The 23,827-nt window shown below is 38.0% G+C and overlaps 2 protein-coding genes across 3 annotated transcripts in view; one reads left to right on the top strand and one right to left on the bottom strand.

The window, feature by feature from the left end:
• The window catches only part of LOC107739982 (dnaJ homolog subfamily C member 25-like), a 14,090-nt gene extending 8,239 nt beyond the window's left edge, over positions 1-5,851 (bottom strand). Inside the window, exons 1-2 of the mRNA XM_016552250.1 lie at positions 5,536-5,851; positions 3,367-3,519 (exon numbers count right to left, since the gene is read on the bottom strand). Coding sequence (XP_016407736.1) covers positions 3,367-3,519; positions 5,536-5,823 — 441 coding nt within the window. The 5' untranslated portion in view covers positions 5,824-5,851. The remainder of the gene's footprint in view (positions 1-3,366; positions 3,520-5,535) is intronic.
• Positions 5,852-7,652: 1,801 nt separating this feature from the next.
• The window catches only part of LOC107739983 (UDP-glucuronosyltransferase 2C1-like), an 18,443-nt gene continuing 2,268 nt past the window's right edge, over positions 7,653-23,827 (top strand). Inside the window, exons 1-3 of one of the 2 annotated variants that reach the window (XM_016552251.1) lie at positions 7,653-8,431; positions 22,163-22,311; positions 23,331-23,462. In XM_016552251.1, coding sequence (XP_016407737.1) covers positions 7,663-8,431; positions 22,163-22,311; positions 23,331-23,462 — 1,050 coding nt within the window. In that variant the 5' untranslated portion in view covers positions 7,653-7,662. Of the gene's footprint in view, positions 8,432-11,615; positions 12,430-22,162; positions 22,312-23,330; positions 23,463-23,827 lie in introns of those variants that run through there. The other variant, XM_016552252.1, reaches the window with a different exon arrangement.

A 23,827-nucleotide genomic window follows, 5' to 3' on the forward strand; every position in this document is an offset into this window, starting at 1 on the left:
AAAAAAACATTAAGAAATAATAAAGAAACAATACACCAAAAATGTATAAAGTAAGCATTTTAAAAAGAATAAAGTGCAAAACAACAACGGCTATATCTATATATATATATATATTTAAAAAACTCACCCTCATGTCATTCCAAACCTGTACTCAACAATTCGTCTCCTCCACATCACCCTATAGCGCCATTTGGGAGAGTATCATCACATATGTAAACAAAGTATGCAAAGTATGTACGCGGATACGTTGTTTACGTTCAGATCAAAGCGTAAACAATGTAAACAACATATCCACGTGTATATACGTTGCTTACGTTACATACGTTGTTTCAAAATGGCGCTTTAGGGTGACGCGTAGACGAATTGTTGAATAAAGTTGTTATTTTTGTTTTCTTTGCGCACAAAAAGTATTCTCGTAGCTTTGTAAAATTATGGTTGAACCACTGATGTCACATGGATTATTTTAATGATGTCCTTGCTACGTTTCTGAGCCTTGATCGTTTTAGGACCTTTGCTGTCTATGGAGGGTCAGAGAGCTCTTGGAATTCATCAAAAATATCTTAATTTGTGTTCCGAAGATGAACGAAGGTCTTACAGGTTTGGAACGACATGAGGGTGAGTAATTAATGACAGAATTGTCATTTTGGGGTTTAATTGTCCATTAAGGTAAGCATTTACATACATTTGATACAATCTGAAAAGAAAAACAAACCATTTATGGCTCTTTTTGGCATTATATTACATATACAGTACCGGCTTTAATTTAAAGTTTTTTTGAATTTGCTGATAATGGGATTACAGAGAATCTTTCTGCACTGATTTTGTTCCATCAAACAAGGTCTTTAAGACACCAATACAATAAACATTCTTGCAGGCCAAAATGAAATCATCCATCCAACAAACACAGAGGCAATTTGGCCACCGAAATGAAATCAGACATTTGCAAAAAAAATTTTATTTTGAACCAAGGATCTGACATACGGTTTAGATATTATAGCCCACAACATGTTTGCCTTTATTGTAGCACCCCCATTGGCTGTCCTTGGAGAGTCTAAGAGACGGAGTAGTGAGAAATAATAAAGACATTCCACCTGGTTTCAAGTCTCTAGGCCTTACAATTCAGGGCTCCATACTGTGCCCAAATGGTCGCATTTTCGACCAATTTTTCTGCTGGTGCGACAAAATTTTGTGTGCGGTCACACCACCACGTTGTTCAACTCATAAGTGCTGCCATTTCTGTTGCATATGAGAAATATCAAACGGCAAACGAAACAAAAGCGTAACAGAACCGTGCTACATTTGAGCTGCGCAGCGCCAAAGACTACAGAAATACAAAGACGGTTCACTTCTATTACTAATGAATGGGAGAAACTGCAACATACAATATGGCAGAATAGTCCTGCCTTCTGAATAAAACAGCCAATCACTGATTGGTAAAGTCATTGCATCACTGCAGCTGCTGTTAGAAGCTCCGGTTCCCATAGAAACCTGAGAGACTCACGCTCATAGATATGTCATATCTATGCTCGCGCTTAAGACTGCACATGTATAGTGACTGTTCATGAAAAATAAGCTTTTTTAACACTATTTGAGCATAAGGAACAGCATTTGTGGTGCAGGTCATTTGAGATTTTGATGCTGATCTGAAAAATGTAATTTAATTGTGAGTTCAGCAAGCAGTTTTTGAGATTTCAGGATTCCCCCATTCATTTAGATAGGACTTGGTCTTGGATGAGCTGCCTGGAGGCGTTGCAAATACGGTTGCAAAGTGAACAGACTTTCCTTGAAAAAGACTTTGGCAGTGTGGACAGTTTATCAGCTCGGACCGCAATGTAAACAAACTTGTCCGAGCTCAGAACAGCTTTACTCGGGAACCAAAGATGATTTCGCAACACTGTTACAGCACATTGCTGCAAGATCCAGTGAGAAGCATTTAAATTTGCCGCAGAATGAATAATGTTGCTGTGAGATGTACTGAGAAGCATTCAAATTATTCTCAGAATTCTCTGATATAAACAGATCAAACAGCGCTGACGTCAGAAAACCAGAAGTAGTAACGCTAAGTATAACCATGGCGATCTGGCAGAAATAGTCGAGAGAGAGATATTCAAGCACTTTTCAATGTCTTTCAAGCATTTCACACAACTATTTCCAGCTATTTTAAAGCTCTAAAAGGATCCAATTTGATTGTTATTTTTAATGGGATGACCAAAATATACTTTGTGGTAGTGTTTTCACGGTACCAAAATTTCAGTATTCGGTACCAATACCAGTGAAAATCCACGGTTCTCGGTACCAATTTCGGTACCAAAGCAAAACACAAAAACATGCTAATTAAAAAATTTGACTATACATTAATTTAATCCAAACTGTGTACATATTTAATTTTAAAGGGCTTTTAAAACCTTCTAGAGTTATTCAGCCAAGAATAACAACTAACTAAGTTAGCTAAAAACAACAACAAAAAAACTGCTTTTTTGACTGATATGACACAAACAATGTTAACCATTTGTACATTCTCTAACACGCATATTTTAGATTCACAATTCATTTAAAAGCCTCTGGTGTGTAAAGGTTGACCGGGTACTCGGTACCACCGGTACTTAAAAAAACCTGGTACCGTAACGTTTTCATTTTTTTAGTACCGACTTGGTAACAAAGTACCGGGTCTTTTGACAACACTACTTTGTGGTAAACAAACACTTAGACCATGTAAAATTATAAAAAACATCAAATCACCATTATAACCAGTACAAGGCAACAGAGGAACACTTATTGGCTTTTAGGCATTCATTTCTACTTTTTGCTTTATATTTTGAATAACATATTGGCTGTTTATTAGTACTTATAAAGCTGCATGACCATATTCTACATAATCCTATTCCTATCTAATACCCCATATTCTACATAATCCTAATCCTATCTAATACCCCCCTGTTGAAAAAACCAGCATATGCTGGTTAGGTATGTTTTGAAGCTGGGATGCTGGTTTGAGCTGGTTTAAACTGGTCCTTTGCTAGTTTATGCTGGTCCTTAGCTGGTTTAAGCTGGTCATGTGCTGGTCCTAAACTGGTCCGACCAGCTTAAGACCAGCACATGACCATCTAAGGACCAGTTTAAACCAGCATAAACCAGCAAAGGACCAGCTTAAACCAGCTCAAACCAGCATCAAAACATACCTAACCAGCATATGCTGTTTTTTCAATAAAATCACTATCACTAATGCCAAAAAAAGACTTGGAACATAAAAATAAAAATCATAATTAAGAATAACAACATCATCAGTATGTCGTCCTTTTCAAGCCAATGGCAATGCATGAACAGCTGTCAATGACCAGAACATTCTGTGATGAGTGGTGTACTTACCTGAAACAGTGAAATTGCACAAATAGTTACAAGAATCACTATCCTAACGTCTACTTTGGGAGCAAGTCTTCTCCTGTAGTAGGTGTAGTAGTGGCTGTAGTATTCCTCTGGGTGGTCCAGCATGTAGTCATAGTCCTTACGTAATTCTTCATCCTGAAAGTCACAATATTAGAGATCTATTTAGCTGTTATGACTAAAGCCGAGAACACACACTACACAATTGTCAGGCCGATTAGGAATGTAATTTGGTCTTGACGATGGATCGTGCCCAGTTGGACCAGCAGAAAGTCGCATAGTGTCCTCTCTAACTGTCAAAGACTAGAATCTGCTCCAGTCGATGGTAACGGTCTTTAAGTGTATTGAGGTCAGTCTTACAATGTTTCCGCTAGTCGTGTAGTGCGCCCCCAGCTTAAGTATTTACCAAGTCTTCAAAATGCAACAAAGCAAAATTCAAGACAAAGATGCTGGATTGACAAAGTCTTGAGAACTAACAAGATTTTACGACACAATATTCATTAAATTAACATTAACCGAGATAAATAAATGCATAATTTATGGTAAATGTATATAATCTTGTTGTAACGCGTTTTTTAAAAAAATCATATGCACTATTATGCAATTGTTTGCCCCACCGCTTTTGCAATAACGGTAGTAGTGATTGGACAGGGAAGGTTTGTTGTAATAACTGAGATAACCTGGGATTATTGCAAGCACCACCAAGGAAACTACTAATGAAGTTAGTAACCCAGCTAACAATTTTTGGTTCCCAGAACGTTCCCGGATTGTTAGTTCTTGGTTCCCAGAACGTTTTTTTTATGGTTTGTTTTTGGTTAGCCAGGAAAGTTTTCTTAACGTTCCCAAAACGTTAGTTTTTGGTTCCTAGAACGTTATTCTAACGTTCCCATAACATTATCATAATGTTCCCCTAACGTTAGTTTTTGGTTCCCAGAACGTTATTATAACGTTCCCCTAACCTCTTTACTCCGATATGATCACCCCGCTGTACGTCAGTAATCATCCAGCACACTCGTGACCAGAGAAACAATAATGTACAGTATGTGGAAAATAATGTGTTTTTTTTACTTTAAACCGCATAAACATTTCATTACACCAAATACACAAAATAATGTTCTTTTTAGCAGCATCATATGACCCCTTTAACATTTCTTCAGCACCAAATAAAAATGACTAACACAATGTATGGTTCATAAAATATGACATTTATTCGCAGATATATATATATAAAAAAGAATAAAAAATGACTTGACTTAAAGTAGGATATCAGTACATTCATTTCTTACCACTGAAGTGTACAGTTTGTGCAGCGGGACCTTCTTTTGATCCGTAAACAAAAACCTCTCGCTTAACATCATGTTCTCTTCAGTTAGGCATTTTAAATCCCTCTGAAATCATATTTACTCTCATAAATATATTAATTTTAAGTAATCATTCAATAAAGAGATCTATAAACGAGCTAGTCAATCAGCCAGTAAAACGAAAAATGACCGTTAATTTTTTTATTCTGCGAGCGCGCGGCTGTGAAAGACAGGTGAAAGCGCGTGCTGGACAAGCGCGTGCAGATCAGAGGCGCGCAGTAAATGAAGATAAAACAAACCCACGAATTTATGATTTCTTATAGCTTAACCCTGGCTTAATATTATAATTTAAATCGCGTTTTGATTGATCTAATTTCTGTATTTTAATAAATGCTGCATTAAACGAATTTCAGGACTCTGTAGGTCATTACACATTAACATCTGCAACGTTTTCACTATCTTACGGTTTATATAAAATAAATTTATTATTATTATTATTATTATTATTAATTATTATAAATAAAAAATTATATAAAAATACCCTAAAAATAACCATTAGGGAAAGTTCGCTATAAGTTATTTTTAGGTTATTTAAAAATAACCACCCTGCAACGTTCTGGGAACGTTATTTTATGGTTACAAAGTTAGTACCTAAAGTTAGTATTTGGTTCCCAAAAAAATTACCAAACGGGAACCAAAAACTAACGTTAGGGGAACGTTCTGTGTTTGCTGGGAAGGTTAGTTGGAATAATAATCAGTAGGATGCATGGGATCAGCATCCCATTAACGCGCATTCTGACTTCACTGAAACTCTAATTCTCCTAACAAGAACAGCATGGAAATGTGGTTTTACCTTGAGTGTCTCGTAAGCAGTAGCGACCAGCAGAAACTTTTGCTGCGCGGTTTCGCGGGAGTCGTCGCTCTCTCCGGGCTGATATCTGTCTGGGTGATATCGCCGGGCCAGCTGACGGTACGCGCGTCCGATCTCAGCTTTACTGGCGTCACGCGAAACTCCCAGCACGTCATAACAGCTTTGAATCCCGCAATACAGTCCCTCAATGAGAGCGGAGACCGAAGAAAATCCCAGGATAAAAACAAGACAGATGCATAAAGTGAGTCTCAGCTCGATAGACGCGGCCATGTCAGCATTCTGATGCTGCGGTCGCGCACTGATGACGCAACGTAGTACGTACACGTGTTGAATAAGGTTCTAAATCACCAAAAAAAAAAAAAAAAGGTTCTAAATCACCTCGCTTATGGACTAAAATTATCTTTACCTGTCCCTCTGCTATTATTTTTTGGCGCAATTTATGATTGTGCAATTTAACTAATTGCTAATATTTTTCATTTGTAGTAGCTTTAAAAAAATAAATAAAGTTTTTAATGAAAAAATCCATTGTTCTAGTTGAAGTTCCTTGAAAATTATTCGTAACTAAACTATGAACTTGCAAAGTATAATAACGGCAGCTGTATTTCACCCAACAGTTCCCTTTGCCATCACTTTGAAGAACCAATTACCCTTTTGGAATTGTTTAGGCCTATTTATTCTTAAACTTCTTTATCTAAATTATATTTTCATATTAAGTTTGTAATTATTTTGTCACTATTCACTTTTTTGCATTCATAAATCTACATTTTAAAAAAACATTTTTTTTTTTTCATTTTCAAGCGAATTGTTTTTGTTGATACATCTATATAATAAAAATTAAATTGCTTGTAATAATTGTCTGTGGTGTAATATTTCACACAAAATTTCTGAATTATGTATTTTAGCCCCCTTAGAATATTTTGTTCATCTTTATGCTTGTAAATGTTGTGTGTGTTCTTTGCTGCAAAAACACTTTGTCCGTGACCCACAAAATAATTCATATTTACAGAAGCAAATTTGGTAACAAAATGCCTATATGTATTGCTTTTGACAATGAAAAATAAAAGCAGTATTCCAAAACAATTACAATAACTAAAAATAAGACTAATAAACCTGTTTCTTTTTTTAATGTGCTGATAGTGATACCTTATATCTTATATTATTGCAGAAAAGTGATGTTTTTTTTAAATGAATATTATTTATTCATAATTATATAAGCAGATATGCAACCATGTAAAGACCAAGCCAAAAACTTACTAAGAATTTGAATATGCTAATAGAGAGACTTAATCTATTTTATACTTTTTAATCAGCCAATATGGTGCGATTATCTGCTTTTATTACACAGCTCACTGGAATGCTTGATTCTGATTGGTCAGTTGTGACATTTTGAGGTGTGTTGTTCCCCACATAACAACCATTGCCATTATAAACACCAAATAACAAACCACTCATCCAGGTATTTGAGGCTGGTGCTTCATTCACATCTCTCGTATCACACTGCCACACTATCATCTTGTGCCTCAGTTATTGACTGTATTTACTGTAAATGAAACCATGGACTTGCTGTTTTGTACACTGTAATAAATGTAAGATAATAAACAGGTAAGATTTTAAAACATTTTTTTCTCATATAACATTTTATGTCTTCATCTTTATGTGTTGAAAGACTGTAATCAGTGATATTATGCCTTAAATGTCCGTCTTATTTGATGGGAACTGTTTTTCTTTGTGAAACTTTGCATTTAAAGAGCTAATGTTTCAACTCAAATCAATATTTTGTGTAATTATTTACTTATGTGGGAAGTAAACATGTAATAAGCAGGATAATGTACATCCACCTGGTTGTTATGGCAGAATAAAACCCCTTCAGGGTGATGCAAGAGCCCTCTGTTATGTGCTGGGGTCCTGATTACCCTGTTGGGGTTTATTCTGTGATAACAACCGGCTGGATGTACATTATCTCTTACAAATAATCAGTCTATAACTCTTCCGTCTGTCAGTCTATACCTGCTATTTGTTTGAAACTAAAGAGCACCCAGATCGTTTAAGACCTTCCCCTTTATTTGATTGCATAACTTTTGCGTGTGCAGGCAGCAGTAGCTCCTCCACATGCTTGTTCAGTCTGTACAAAGAGTGTTGCTCACTGCTGTCATGAGTCCCAGAGGAAGTGCCAGTCTTTTCCTGTTACTTCTGTTGAACCTGAACCTGCAGTGTGTGTCAGGAGGTAAGGTCATCGTCTGGCCTTCCGAATTCAGCCACTGGCTCAATGTAAAAGTCATCCTAGATGCACTGATCTCAAGAGGACACAATATCACAGTGGTGACCCACACAGCTACTCCATCTGTCAACACCACCCCATCTGTGGGCTACAATGTGGATATTCTACAGGCGCCTCACACAAAGCAGGACATCTTGGAGAATATGGAAAGGATGCTGAAATACTGGACTCATGATCTACCCAATGACAATATCATCAAGGCTTCAATGAAGGCCAAGGAGATGATTGACTTAGGCAGAGAACAGAATCAGGCTGTGTGCAGGGAACTCTTCGCCAGAAAAGATCTTTTGGAGAAGTGGAGAAAAGAGAAGTTTGACGTCTTACTTGCAGACCCCCTTTTCATGTGCGGGGAGCTGCTGGCTCAGAAGCTAAACCTACCGTTAATCCTCAGTCTCAGGTTTACCTTTGGTAACACTGTTGAGAGACTCTGCGGCCAACTGCCGGCACCGCCATCCTACGTCCCTGCAGTCGTCTCTGAGAATACAGATGAAATGAATTTCTTGCAGAGACTGAAGAACTTTCTCTTTTATGGCACACAGGATGTCCTGTTTTATCTAGTGACTAAATCAAAGTGGGATCACTTTTATACGCAAGTGATGGGTAAGTACTCTTAGACTTCATTTATGTGTCAGCATTACATTGCTGCAATGACAAAGACCTTTTTCTGTATGTATTATCTGGTATACATAAACATAATACATACATAAATAAGGGCTAGTTGTTACACATTTTTTACTCAAGCGAACAAACATAAAAATTATATTTAGGCTCACATTTAACATTTATGTGTTTGAATTGCATATACAATTAGTTTTAACAAACTTCATCTTATGCATATTTGTCAGTCATTCATAAATGTAACAGGTAAGATTTCTGTAGTACTAATAAACAGAATGTGTTTTAAATACAAAATATCCAGGTTTATATTTATCATCAATAAATCCAATTTGTTTTAATCTCATACATTTGAATAAATTGAATATTGTTGGGTTTTCTCACAGCTAATCGTATTATAACCATATTCATACTTTTTTAACTGAGTAAATGTAATTGTTTTCACAATGAACAGACTTGTACTGATTCTAATGGATTTTAATAAATGCATTTGAAATAAATGATTAGTGAATAAATCAAAATAGCTAATAATAAATGTTGCCTTTTATCCAGAAAATCAGTTCAGAAGTTCAGAAATCTTACCTGTGTCTCACCTTACAATAATATATGACTGGCAAATATGCATTACATTAAGCTTTCAACTTTATGTTGTAACTGTGTAATCCAAATGGAAATAAATTTATATGCAGCTCAAAGTGAAATTGCGTATAGACACACACCTTATAGAAAACTGTTGAACATTTCCACATTTCTGGCTTAGATAAAATACATTTAATTAATTACACGTTGACCATTTGTGATCATATGCCTTTATTGAGGTGCACTGATGAAGAAAAACACACTTCTGAACTTTGCACTTCAACAATATGCACTCCCTGCAAAGGCATGTCAGCAAACCCATGCAAAATGATTGATATTCTGTACTCTCTGATTGGCTAAGAAAGCTCAGGCCAGTCCTTGGACTCTTTTATTGATTTTCAGAAATATTCACATAGTTATAAAGGATATAAATCTGTCATGGAGAAAACAATGTTTAAACTTTTATCTAATGTGTGTGACATACAGTATTTGAGCACATAAAAACACAAGTAATTAAGAGAAAACAAGCTTTTGACTCCTTTTAAATCTTACAGTTCCTCAGATATAGTGCCTCTTATAAGTCTCTTTGTAACATAAAACTTTATGAATCCTTTTAAATGATCTGTATTCCTCTATGAAAGGCTATTCTTCACTTTAATTCAAAATTTAACCAAGGTTATTTAGAAAAAGAAAATCATATTTGCTGTAAGATCAATCCGTGCAAGCATTAGGAAATATTGTGACCCAAAACTCCATCAAGAGCTATGAAACAATATTTTCCTTTTTTGAGCCATACCACTGTTTGCTTAATTCCTGTATTCTGAGTCAGTGTCATGTTACACTTATACAAATAACCAGTGTTGGGGAGTAACTAGTTACATGTAACGGCGTTACGTAATTTAATTACAAAATAAATGTAACTGTAATCAATTTAACTTTTTTTTTCAAAGCATTGTTAGATGCAGTGTTTCCTGTAGTTATGCAAAGATTTCTTATCTATTAACTATTTAATTTTCTACTTATGATTTTAAATCTGCATTGAACTTCAGATCAATCTCAAAGGCTGTACTAAAGTCTGATTTTGTGGTGGATGTGTTCAAATATGATCATCTTAATTCAAGTGAGGAAGGATTTTGAAAGTCTGACAGTGTTGAGCACTACTGTAAGGTTAACCCTGCATGGTGTAAATGTTTGAAAATGATTAACAGTTGCAAATAAACATTCATTAGAAATTTAGAAAAGTAATCAAAAGTAATCAGTTACATTACTTTAATAAAGTAATGGAAAAAGTTACACTACTATTACATTTTAAATAGGGTAACTTGTAATCTGTAACCTATTACATTTCCAAAGTAACCTTCCCAACACTGCAAATAACTAGATAATACAAAGCCTTCACAGATGGTCTTAAATATGAGCAAACTAATTCTGGGTCACCAAACTGGCAGCTCTGGCAAGAACTTCTAACAGGATTTTTCTGCAAACATAAATGCAGCCACATTCCATTGAAGAATATGAAGTTTATATAGTCAACATAATCAGTTTTGGGTAATAAACAAACTGAAAAACATGAGTATGAAGGTTGTACAGAGTCCAAAACCACTTTGAATAGGTTACCTGAGGTTACAACACGTCACTGTGAATAGCCTCACTCTTTCCAAACAATACAAGAAACATAAAACCACTGATAATGTGCACTTTGCCATGCAGTTATTTCACATATTCCACATGTGGGGTATTGCCAGGCATCAATGGAACCAGGTTTGGCCTGATTAATTTTTGCTGTTGTACAGGTCAATGTAATGTTTTTCAACAAATTTCATGTGAATTGTTATTGCAATTAAAAGAAAATGTTTCATAGTGTAAATGTATACTAAATGCAATTAGCTGAAAGTTAGAGTTCTTTCTTGACCCACTTGGAACTTAAGTAGACTATAGCTTTATATGTAATTTCATAATTCATAATCTTCGAAATATGGTTAAAAAGTGTACTGCCAAATGTACTGACAAGCATTTCTGTTAAACTAAAATATTATTTAATGTCATTGGTATTAATTCTCATGAATTTAGGCCTATTTGTAATTGCACATGTAATTATGAAGTTGCAAATGTTTATTACAATTACATTACTCTCTTTAAGTAGGCTATACTATATAGAATTATTTGCAAGTACTCAAATTCAATAGTCTACGCTCAATTAGCGCCCTTCTTTTTCACAAGTGATCGTAGTTGTTTTTTGTTTTTTTTTAACAATATCAATTTACAAACTCAAATGGGGAACAATAAAATGCATATGACAAAATATACACTTTTCCAATCACATCTCCATCATACATTAAATGTCCATGTGTGTATATACAGTAGCCTATATATGTCTACATACAATAACAACAAACAAAACAAACATTCTTTAAACATTTCAGGGGGTTGCAAGGGGGAAAAAAGGTACAAAATCTTACCAACAAGTGATCAAAGTAGTGTGTTGGTTTATAAATAGCGCGTATGTTTCCGGACTCTCGTTGATGTGACGTGACCTCAGTCCAAAATCCTGCTCTGCCGCCGCCCTTTACAGAGAAACTTTCCCTCCTGCATGGGTACGCCCAGGGTCTCTTAATCCAAACCTAAAGAGAAACCGCTCATATCAAACAATCTGGTTGCCTGCTGCGTCTTCACGAATGCTAAAATGCAACGTTTGGGAAAGTCATTTACACTTTTCGTAATCGTCCTATTCAGTGACTTGAGCTTTACGCATTGTGGTAATGTGCTTGTGCTGCCGGGAGAATACAGCCACTGGTACAACATGCGCAACGTTGTGGACGAACTGTTGAACCGCAATCACAGCGTGACGGTTCTGGTGAGCTCAGCCTCGCCAACTATAAACTTCACACAGCAAGAGAGGTTTCCTTATCTGGTGTTTGATGTGCCTTTGAAGGCGCACGAGGTGCACAGTCTGAGCGAACAGCTGGTCAATATCTGGATGCAGTATCCCAGGCCAAATATGGTCCAAATCGGTCTCCAGATCATGGAGTTGTTGGGGAAAGTGCGCGAAATGCACCAGATTATGTGCGACCGCGTGCTGCGTAACGAAACGCTTATCAGTCGCTTGACGGCTTTAAAGTTTGATGTGCTCTTATATGATCCCATGATCATATGCAGTGACTTGCTGGCGAATATTCTGGATCTTCCAGTCGTGCTTTCTCTACGGTTTTCGCTGGGGTTTTCCATGGAGAGGATGTGTGGACAGATGCCCTCACCACCTTCTTATGTACCAGTTCCTCCGACGGAGATGACAGATCACATGGGCTTCATGGAAAGAGTGAAAAATGTGATTGTGTATGTTGTTTATTCATTCGCGTTTCGGATGGCCTCGATGAGTTTGGATAATTACTACAGTGAAGTATTAGGTAAGATGTCCACGGATGTCAATGGTTCACAAATGTTGATTGTTCTCTCACGTCTTTATGTTGTGGACAAATTGACTGAGTTCTAGTTTAGCTATAAAGTTCTAGTCGGTAAAGTCAAGCTTTCATTTATTGTAACCCAGTGTTGGGGGTAACGCATTACAAGTAACACGAGTAATCAGATTACTTTTTTTCAAGTAACTAGAGAATATCGGAGTTACTTTTTCAAATAAGTAACGCAAGTTACTTTTTTTCCATTGTACGAAATTTCTTCTTCTGCATTCTACTGTACGGACGTAAATTTACTTTCCCTTCAGCCTGAGGCTTATTCATTTCACTTTTGGTGTGAAAAGGCTTTTATATTTGCCAAAAATAGAACTTTTTTATTTTAAAAACAAACAAGCAAGCCCTGTCCAGATTTAAAAAGTAACTCAAAAGTAACGTAACGCATTACTTTCCATAAAAAGTAACTAAGTAACGTAATTCGTTACTTTTTTATGGAGTAACGCAATATTGTAATGCATTACTTTTAAAAGTAACTTTCCCCAACACTGTTGTAACCAGACTCAGAGACTTGAAATGTGTTACCTTGTTAACTGAATCATCAGCAAACAACTTGCAGCAGCACTGGAGTATTTGTTGTAAAGTTTGATATTCGTCTATATTCAGATACAGATCCATCAACTCTCTGTACATTTCAACTTTTAAGCCCAAATTAAGTTATATATACAAATGTACTTTGCGCACATACACATATAATGGCTAAAGGCTATTTTGTAAATTACCGAGCTGTACAGTACAGCCAAAATAACCCTTAAGAAAATTAACCACGGTTTTATTGTAGTAAAAGTGTAGTAACCATGTTTTTTGGCGTATTGATTACCATTTGTATAACCACAGTTTTACTTCAAATACCATGGATAATGTCAGACTCTGGGCCAGGTTTTGTGTGCGTCTTTGCTCCCTATGTGCTCCGTCATCCAGTTTCTCTGTCTCGTGCTTTGAATTCATTGTTCCCAGGTGTTTCCAATGTTAATTGTCATTAGTTCCAGGTGTCCCTTGTCTTCCCCTCATCAGTTCCTGTGTATTTAAAGTGTGTTCTAGTTCTTGTCCTTTGTCAGTCGTTGAACGTCATCCTGATGTGTCAAGTCCTGTGATCCCCAGCCTTTGTTTAATAAACCCTTTTGAGTTACTTTACTCCGTGTCTCCTCGCTCTTTCATGTAAATATTTTCAAAATATTTACTGTATGTGTGTGTATTTATATACATAATAAATATACACAGTAGACATGCATATATTATGTAAAGAAAAACTTTTATTTTGGATGCGATTAATCGCGATTAATCGTTTGACAGCACTACATGGTAAAAAAAAACTGTTAATTGGTTAACATTAAGCTTCCCTACTATATACCATAAAAAACAATGTAATACATCTAATGTAATTTTACAGTAAAATACTGTACAGTTTTTAGAAGCAAATAAGAACAAGTCATTTTATACTTTACAGTGAAAAACAGTAAATTGGCATTCCCAGAATTTCCTGTTTGACACATCTCATTTTATGGTTTTTCATTTAAACAATTGTTGTTGTTGTTTTTCCTTTTAGTTATGTATCTTTGGGCAGTATGTTACATTTTATGTTGTTAACATTTACTGTATTATTTAGTGTCATGTTCGTTACCATGATGGTGTTTTTTATTTGTGTGCACCTTCTATTGTCAGGCTCTGGGCCAGGTTTTGTGTGTCTTTGCTCCCTATGTGCTCCGTCATCCAGTTTCTCTGTCTCGTGCTTTGAATTCATTGTTCCCAGGTGTTTCCAATGTTAATTGTCATTAGTTCCAGGTGTCCCTTGTCTTCCCCTCATCAGTTCCTGTGTATTTAAAGTGTGTTCTAGTTCTTGTCCTTTGTCAGTCGTTGAACGTCATCCTGATGTGTCAAGTCCTGTGATCCCCAGCCTTTGTTTAATAAACCCTTTTGAGTTACTTTACTCCGTGTCTCCTCGCTCCTTCGTTCCTGTGTTCCTCGTGTGTGTGAACCGTGACAGAACGACTGACCTAAAACAGTAAGCGGCGCTCCTTCTTCCGTGTTTTGTTTTCGTTTTTTGAATAGTCTTTTGGTTTTCCTTTTTCTCCCCTGTTTGTCTCCGCGGTACGAAGACCGCCCTTCTGTGTAGCGTGCCGGCCGCGCCGTTGTCAAGCGCGCCAGCCGGGGCTTTCTCCAGCCCGCTGACCGGGCCGATGTCAAGCCCGTCAGCCGGGGCTATCTTCAGCCCGCTGGCCTCGCCAAAGACAAGCCCACCGGATGCTCAGAACCAACCCGTACCTATGTCAAGCCCACCAGCCGGGGCTATCTCCAGCCCGCTGACCAGGCCAATGGCAGGCCCACCGGACATTAATGTGGCAAGCCCGCCGGCGGTTCCTATGTCAAGCCCACCAGTCGGGGCTATCTCCAGCCCGCTGGCCAGGCCGATGGGAGGCCTGTCAGCCGGGGCTATCTCCAGCCCGCTGGTCACGCATATGGCTAGCCCACCGGACATTAATGTGGCAAGCCCGCCAGACATTCAACACAAGTTCGCCGACCACGCCTTTTCCCCCCGATCCAGAAGAGGATGCTAGGGGCGAGGAGAAGGGTGTCGGCTTCAGCCCCAGAGCTCGCTCCAGTGTCGGCCCAGGCCCCAGAGTTCGCTCCAGTGTGGACCCAGACCACGCCTGTTCCCCCCGATCCAGAAGAGGATGCTAGGGGTGAGGAGAAGGGTGTCGGCTGTGGCCCCAGAGTTAGTTCCAGTGTCAGTCCTGTTCCCGAGTATAGCCCAGGAAGGGCTCCTGATCCCGAGTTAAGCCCAGGAAGGGCTCCTGATGCCCAGGAAGGGCTCCCGATCCCCAGTTCAGCCCAGGAAGGGCTCCCGATCCCCAGTTCAGCCCAGGAAGGGTTCCCGATCCCCCGTTGAGCCCAGGAAGGGCTCCCGATTCCCAGGTCAGCCCAGGAAGGGCTCCCGATCCCCAGTTCAGCCCAGGAAGGGCTCCGGGCTCCCAATCCCCAGTTCAGCCCAGGGAGGGCTCCCAATCCCCAGTTACGCCCAGGAAGGGCTCCGGGCTCCCGATCCCTCGTTCAGTCCAGGAAGGGCTCCCGATCCCCAGTTAAGCCCAGGAAGGGCTCCCGATCCCCAGTTCCGCCCAGGAAGGGCCCCCGATCCCCAGTTTCGCCCAGGCAGGGCTCCCGATCCCCAGTTAAGCCCAGGGAGGGCTACAGATCCGCAAGAAAGCCCAGGGCTCCAGTCCCCGGTCCTGGCCCACGGAGGGCCTCGGAACCTGTAAACGTCCCCAAGTATTTTTTGGGGGGGGTAGTAGGGCTCCAGCCATAGAGGCCGAGACGGGGGCTAAGGCCGCGGCCTCGAAGGCTGCTCCGCCACGGCCTCCTGAGGTCCCTACCCCGCCATGGCCTCCTGTGTTCCCTACCCCGCCATGGCCTCCTGTGTTCCCTACCCCGCCATGGCCTCCTGTGTTCCCTACCCCGCCATGGCCTCCTGTGTTCCCTACCCCGCCATGTCCTCCTGTGTTCCCTACTCCGCCACGGCCTCCTGTGTTCCCTACTCCGCCATGTCTTCCTGTGGTCCCTCTTCCGCCTTGGCACCCAGAGCTGACAGATCCAAAACTATGGTTATGATTAATTTGTGGTTACCATGGTTTAAATATAGTAACCATGGTTTTTTGGTTTAATTTGTAGTAAAACCATGGTTCATTTTCATAAGGAAATATTCCCATTGAAAAAATATAGCCTTAAAAAATAACAAAAGTTAAAAAAGATAGACCATTTAGGTACATTTTCAAGCATATTTTAAACAAGTGTAGATTTAATGCAAGTGCAATTCTGCAAAGTAAGAAAATTCAACAAGATTTGCATTCAGTTACAATCAAAGACTTTTCATCACAAAATGAACATTGGTTTAAACATTGGCAACAGCTGTAGCACTCAGATAAGCTTATTAGACACAGGTCCTCAGCAAAACCCATGTCAGCATTTTCTTTTCCCTTTCTACTTTTTTTTAAGATACCATCAAAAGTATAGAATAAACAAATAGATATTTTAAGGTTAAAAATTAACTTGGTCTGGTTAAATGTAAGTACAGTCAGAGACTTTAGCATAGCTCCCAAAATAAACATTTGCTTATTGTATTGTATTGTATTGTAAGTAGATTTTTTTTTAAAGTGCAATGTGATTCGGAACAAACAATCAACCAAAACCAACCAACCAAAAATATTGCTGAATCCTGACTCTTGTAAACTTAACTTTAGAACATACCTTTCACCTTCATACAACTTATATCTCTTTCTAAAAGAACGCAAGATCAATCATCTAAAAAGGATGATTGATCACAATCACAAATTTTTAGAGAGGAAAACCAGTTGATTGACTTTATTTGGCTTGAGAGTTGCCCTTTGGCAGGTAACAATATTGTCACCAGTGCTGAAGGTTCTTTCTGAGGAAGCACTTATTGCTGGAATGCACAAGTACTTTCTAGCAAGTTGGCTAACTCTTAGAAAGTTTGCCTCATGGACTTTCCATCATTCCAGAGGATCCACCTCACTTTCTGCATTCAGTGTGGACAAGCAGACCTTCAATTCCCCTTCTTTTGTCTCTTTTAATGATGAGGAAGCTGATCTTGCTGCTGCAGATGCACTTACAGCACCTGAGGTTTTCAAAAAGCTGGCAAGCGATTTCTTTGCTTTCTTGGGTTGTGTTTGTTCAATATTTGTCAGTGAGGTAATTGATCCTTTGCAAAACATCAGAAGGTATCTTGTTTCAACTGTCAGTACGTCAGTACACACCATTTTTCAAGTTCAAGTCCACCAACATTAATCCACTCTCCTGTCTGGTTTGTTTGTCGGACAAAAATGGCAGACTCCATGTTATGATTGGTCAGATTGTCTGTCAATCAAACTCCTGGCAAAGGATCAATTGAGAATGGTTGTCTTCATTGGTTGTTTTTGTTAGTGCAGTGTCATCACCTCTAGTGTCAACTGAGAGTGCATCAGTAAAGTCTCTCAGTGGACTCTTTTCACAGTCTCCATCACGTCAATGCTGCAACATTCGGAATACAGTTGTGGAATAGCCATGGCGGAAAAATATTTCCGGCTAGGTATCTCATAACGCAGATCTACGACTTTGAGCAGTCTTTTGAAGCCCTCATTTTCCACAGTTTTTATGGGAATCATATCTTTGGCCAGGTAAAATATTCTTATTTGTCCTGACACATGGAGTTCCCTTCTCAAATGCCTCCTTCGTTAGAGTTGTTTGTTTAAGTCTTGTAGCCTCTGGCTGCATGGTTGTACCTGATGCACTCATGTGGGGTCCCTTCACAATTTGACTGGCAGCATATTCTTTCGGGTGATTTCTTTTGAGGTGGTTAAAAAGATTTGTTCTGTTGCCCTCCGACATGCGAAACTTATCATTGCAACATTTGCAAATAACTTTTGTTTGCACCGTGTCTGTTGTGGAAAATCCGAACCATTTCCATGTTGAATTTTTTAGGGACCAACTCCTCAATGTTTTCATCCATTGTCACTGCATTGCTAAATCTCACTGAATTCATGAGCATCGTATACGAGCCTGTTAAAAAGCCACCACCTAGTGTGAGCCCCAATTTGTCGCGTAATTGCACTGCTTGTTGGGATGTAGACGAAAACCTCAGAACTGCAACTGATAGAACATGCTCTGTTGCATGATACAATATTTCCAAAACAGTGGATCATGGAGACATTTTAATCGCTCTTGATCAAATAGCATCATATCGCACACCCCTTACCTGTAAACCAAATAAACTTTGTAACTTTACAATCAAAATGTTCAAAAAAAAAAAAAAAAAAGAAAAAACTGTAAACCAAATAAACTTTGTAACTTTACAATCAAAATGTTCAAAAAAGAAAAAAAAAAAGTAAAAAAGTCATGTTCTATATAAGGAATAATATTTTGAGTAATTTGCAATTAATTGGTAAGATACCTTTAGGTCAATATTTTATTTAAGCCATGTGCTATGCCAGATGGATTTGCTAATGTATACCTAAGTTGGTTTGAGCTCAAAAAATGAAATGTGCAGAGTTTAATGGGTATGAAGTTAAACTAATTTTACTGCTGTGCTGTACTATCATCATGTAGTCATCTTCAACACTGAGCCTCAACATGAAGGACAGTCCAATAGTGCTGACATTTTGAGCAAATTTTACAATTAAAGCCTTTATATAATGCATTATAAAAGTAGTTTTAATGCATTAATTATGCCTTGTAATTCACATTATAATGCATCTCATGAATAATTATAACCACAATTATAATACATCATAATACCTATCTATTCATTGTTACACCTTTAGAAAGTACAGTAAAATTCATTACAACACATGACAAACCTTCAAATATTGTAATGCATTTTAACTGTTCACAATTATTTATGAAAAGATATAATGCATTAGAGGGTGTAATTATAATGCGTTATACGTAAAGACTTTAAGTAAAGTGTTACCCTTTCGCTCTTCGGACCAACATTAATCTAGCTCTCAATATGTATATCCTCTTTTGAAAAGTCACATAAATGCTAGCATAGATTTCTTTTTCTTAGCTACTTGAGCAAATGGAAATTATTTTTACTCCAGAAAAGGGAGGTTTAATAAATATAGCCATTATAACAGTGTTGTTCTCGATAACATTTGCATATTCCTCTACATACTTTGAACTACAGCATGCAGTAATGCAAAATAAAGCAATTACAGTGAAAGTTGCAAGCTTGAATTGAGTGAAAGTTGAGAGAACGTTTAAGTCAACAGTATGCATTATCTTTTTGTGAAAATGGCTTTATTCATTGAGGACAAAGTACAACTACCCTCCATAATGCAACACGACCTTTGACCAAATCCTGTTTTGCACATAGTCTATACATTTGGAGCCTTGTTCCCCAGATCTCACTGCACTTATCCAGAAGCAGAAATATTTCACCATGATTTCTGGGAATTTATTTGTGTCTACTGCTGTGTGGAGTAGAGGCTGGTAATGCTGGCAAGGTTTTGGTGTTGCCAGGCGAGTACAGCCACTGGCACAACATGCGTGCGATCATTGATGCGCTGGTCGATCGTAACCACAGTGTGACGGTTCTGGTCAGTTCTTCATCACCTACTGTACCACACACACGGAAGGAGCGGTTTGATTTCAATGTGTATAAAGTCAACATGAAGAAAAAAGAGGCCAGTGCTGTGTGGAGTGAGTTCATTAATCTCTGGATGAAGGACTCAGTCGCCAAATATGAGCGAATCTTCATGGTCTGGCGAGTGATAACCAACTTTATGTTGCTTGCTGATGATGTTTGCATGCTTCACAATGAGGATCTTTTACACACGCTTCGGGAATCTCATTATGATGTGCTTTTTTCTGATCCTATGATGCCATGTACTGACTTGATGGCACAGACACTGAAAATCTCGCACGTCCTGTCGCTGCGCTTGACATTTGCGTATCATTTCGAGCGGCTTTGCGGTCAGATGCCTGCACCACCGTCTTATGTTACTGCAGCCGCTTTGCATGATCACCTCACCGACCATATGAGCTTCACAGAGAGAGTTGAAAACATGCTCCTCTACATCGTACATACAACTATATTCAGATTGAACATGAAGTTTAATTTTGATACAATTTACACTGAAATATGGGGTAATTATTTTGTTTTTGGCCACTTTTATGCATTAATTCTGCAGTTGTCTGTCTCTTTCTAGTTGCTATTTACCATTGTGATGTACAAATGGTTAAGTAAATTTTTCAATGAATATAAACTATAGAATGTGTAACAGTATTATACAGTTTAGCAAACATATAGGCATTAATAACGTATGATCTTGCTACATTTATAATTCAAATCTAAGTAAGTCTGTAAGATAATTTTCTAAGTATTGCACTGAAAACATAAGCAACGTTTTTTTTAACAAATAATAATACGTATAATTCTACAATAGTCCATCTATTTGATTGCCTGAGCGACATTCTAAGATTGTGGATACTGTCCAGCGGCACGTTTTTTTTTTTTTTAATGGAAGTCTGTTTCCGCCACTAAAAAAAAAAGTTTTAAAAAGATAATTGCGACTTTTTATCTCACAATTCTGACTTTTTTTTCTTGCAATTGCAAGATAAAGACAGGACAGAGCAGGTTACTTTTGGTATGAAACAAAGTCAGCTGTCAAATAATTTTGTAATTAATAAATTCAAACAATAAATACCATTTTTGGCTTTTTAATGTGTTGTGATAGATCACTGTAGCGCCTTAGTTTAAGCGGCATGTGAAGCTTTCATCTCTTCCTCTTTAGTAGTTATTGCACAAAATAAACATGAATAAACATCAGAAGGTATCTTGTTTCAACTGCATTGAATCTACTACATTGAATAGACATTAATCTACTCTCCTGTCTGGTTTGTTTGTTGGGAAAAAAATGGCAGATTCAGCGTTATGATTGGTCAGATCACCTGTCAATCAAACTTCCAGCAAAGGGTGAATTGTGAGGGGAAAAAAGTCAATTGCAAGATATAAACTCGCAATTCTAAGAAAAATGTCAGAATTGTGAGTTTATATCTCGCAATTCTGAGAAACAAACTCAAAATTGAGAGTTGTAAACTCGCAATTGTGAGATAAAAGTGAGAATTGCAAGATATAAAGTTGCAATTGCAAGAGAAAACTCAGAAACTCGGAATTGCGAGTTTATATCTCGCAATTATGAGAAAAAAGTCAAAGTCAGAATTGAGAGATGTAAATTTATAATTATGAGAAAGAAAAGTCAGAATTGTGTGATTAAAAAGTCGCAATTACCTTGTTTTATTTTTTATTCAGTGGCAGAAACAGTCTTCCATAGTTTTTTCAACATTTGTATCATTCTGTTTCTTTGTGATTGTGCATTACAAGCATTAGTGATGGGGGCTTTTAGCCACTCCTGTAGATTACATAGATACACAAGTGACGATGACTTTATGAGTGAGTCATTGAATCAGTCACTCAACTGATTACTTAAAAGCAGAGGCGGACAGTAACTAAGTACATTTACTTGAGTATGGAGGACTACGTCAACCTGGCTCTGCAGTTGAGCGGCTCAGCCGTCAGGATGGAGTTGGCTGCAGAGCCTGCTCACAGTTCTCCCGAGGCGGCAATCCCAGGGTCGTCAGAGGCCTCGTCTGTACTTTCACTCAAGTAATGGAGTTGAGTACTTTGTCCGCTTCTGCTTAAAAGTTAGTTGCTTGGGGTGTAGACCTCAAATAACCCAATCAACAGGGAAAAAATAAGCATGTAAATGCTTGAACCTGACTATTTTGTCAAATGGATTTAAAAATACCTTTATTTACAGTTTTCTTGAGTATTCATGAAGGCTGCTGTAAATAAAGCAAAAGAAAGCAAAAATATTAAATAGTTGACAGGCTGCAAATCAACAAGTAGCATTTTTCTTTTTCAAGTTGTTTAATAAATAATATTTATTATATGGTCCAACAGCTCTGGGTTTTTGCACTCTTTAAGCTCTTGTAGATGACTGTATACCTGGAATATAATCTTTATTGCAGTATAGTGTATAGTGCAGGCACACTCATGGACTGAAGTGTGTATCGAAAGAGATCAGGACAAGAAGACTGTAGACAAAGCAGAAGAAAGCAATATTTTTGAACACTTGATCTACTGTACATCAACTGAGTGGCACTGTATCTCCTTATGTCACAGGAAAACCCACAACCATGTGTGAGACCATGGGAAAAGCCGACATCTGGTTGATTAGAACTTACTGGGATTTTGAGTATCCACGCCCACTCCTGCCTAATTTTAAATTTGTTGGAGGACTACACTGCAAACCTGCCAAGCCTCTGTCGAAGGTAATGACTTTGCTTTGCTTTCTGTTTTGAAATATCTGCTCTTCTGAAATATTCTTGATGCCTTTATATATTTTGTTCTTTTACATCATTGCATCAATCCTTACTTAAATGAAGCAAGTAATATTGTAACTTCATACCTGTGGATTTATGTATGGAGCAGGATTTCATTTAGCTCCTAACATTTAATGTGGCAGTGCAGTCATCAAAGTCTGACTATGACAGGCATACATTATACTTTATAGTTGGCAGTCTTTATCCAGATTTGGTCTTACACCCAGGGGTTAAACAGAGGTGAGAAAATGTACCCCAACTGAGAGCTCAAACAGACCTAATTTACATCAAATGGCCTAAAGCCTTGTGAGCACCAGCATACCTAGACCATAACATGATCACCACATGTTTTAAGCGCCACCTAGTCACTAAAACTATAGACCTGTTAACGTTCACACATAGTTTGACTAAATAGGAAGAAAAAAAAAACTGCCAAAACCACCTCACTGGAAACTATTCCGAATCAGTAAACTGATGCTGAACATGTTCATCACGTTCACTTTGAATGCCCAATACAATATAGTTCACCTTAGTTTTTCATGTGCTGTTAGATCAAGATGTAGGATCAGCAGATCTTAAATTTGTAATCCCACACTACGTTGACCTCAAAAGATACTGTGGATTTGCAGTGTCAGTCCCATTTTGTAAACTGCATGTGGCATTATAGCTTATTTCTGATAGAAAATCAGTTCAGTTTTAAGTCACTAATGAAAAGCTAGATATAGGGGAAAAAAACATGTCAGGGCAATAATTTAACTGAATTTTTACATTACGTTTGTAATTGTAATGTTTGCACAGATGGCACAGACACTGAATATCCCATACTTCCTGTCACTGCACTTGACATTTGCGTATACTTTCGAGCGGCTTTGATGTGTGCACCACCTTCCTATGTTCCTGCAGGCACTTTGCATGATCACCTCACCGACCATATGAGCTTCACAGAGAATTTTTTGTATGTCTTTTAGGAACTGGAGGAGTTTGTTCAGAGCTCAGGAGATCATGGCATCATTGTGTTCTCATTGGGTTCCATGATCGGCAACCTGACAATGGAAAGAGCAAACACTATTGCTTCTGCTCTTGGCCAGATCCCACAAAAGGTGTGAAACTTTTTATCTTTTTATAGCAATAGAACAGCTGCCTTGGCTCTGGAAATATTTTTTTTCAGTAATTTTGTCTGTAGGGATTTCAATCCCAAAAATCACAAAGGTACAAGACTGTGTACTTAATGTATTTAATAAGGCAATAAAGTACTCATTGTGAATTACGGACAGTTCAGCCAAAAATGAAAATTGTCATCACGTTGTTTCAAGTGATATGAATTAAGCACTTTAAGTCTTCTGAGAAGACACAATCGCTTTACATGATCAAGCAAGCACATTTGAGCTTCTCTCCCTGTTGAAAAAAACAGCATATGCTGGTTAGGTATGTTTTGACGCTGGGATGCTGGTTTAAGCTGGTTCTT

The sequence above is a fragment of the Sinocyclocheilus rhinocerous genome, unplaced genomic scaffold (assembly GCF_001515625.1).
Source record: "Sinocyclocheilus rhinocerous isolate Xijiao unplaced genomic scaffold, SAMN03320098_v1.1 scaffold285, whole genome shotgun sequence".
Classification (NCBI taxonomy): Eukaryota; Metazoa; Chordata; class Actinopteri; order Cypriniformes; family Cyprinidae; genus Sinocyclocheilus; species Sinocyclocheilus rhinocerous.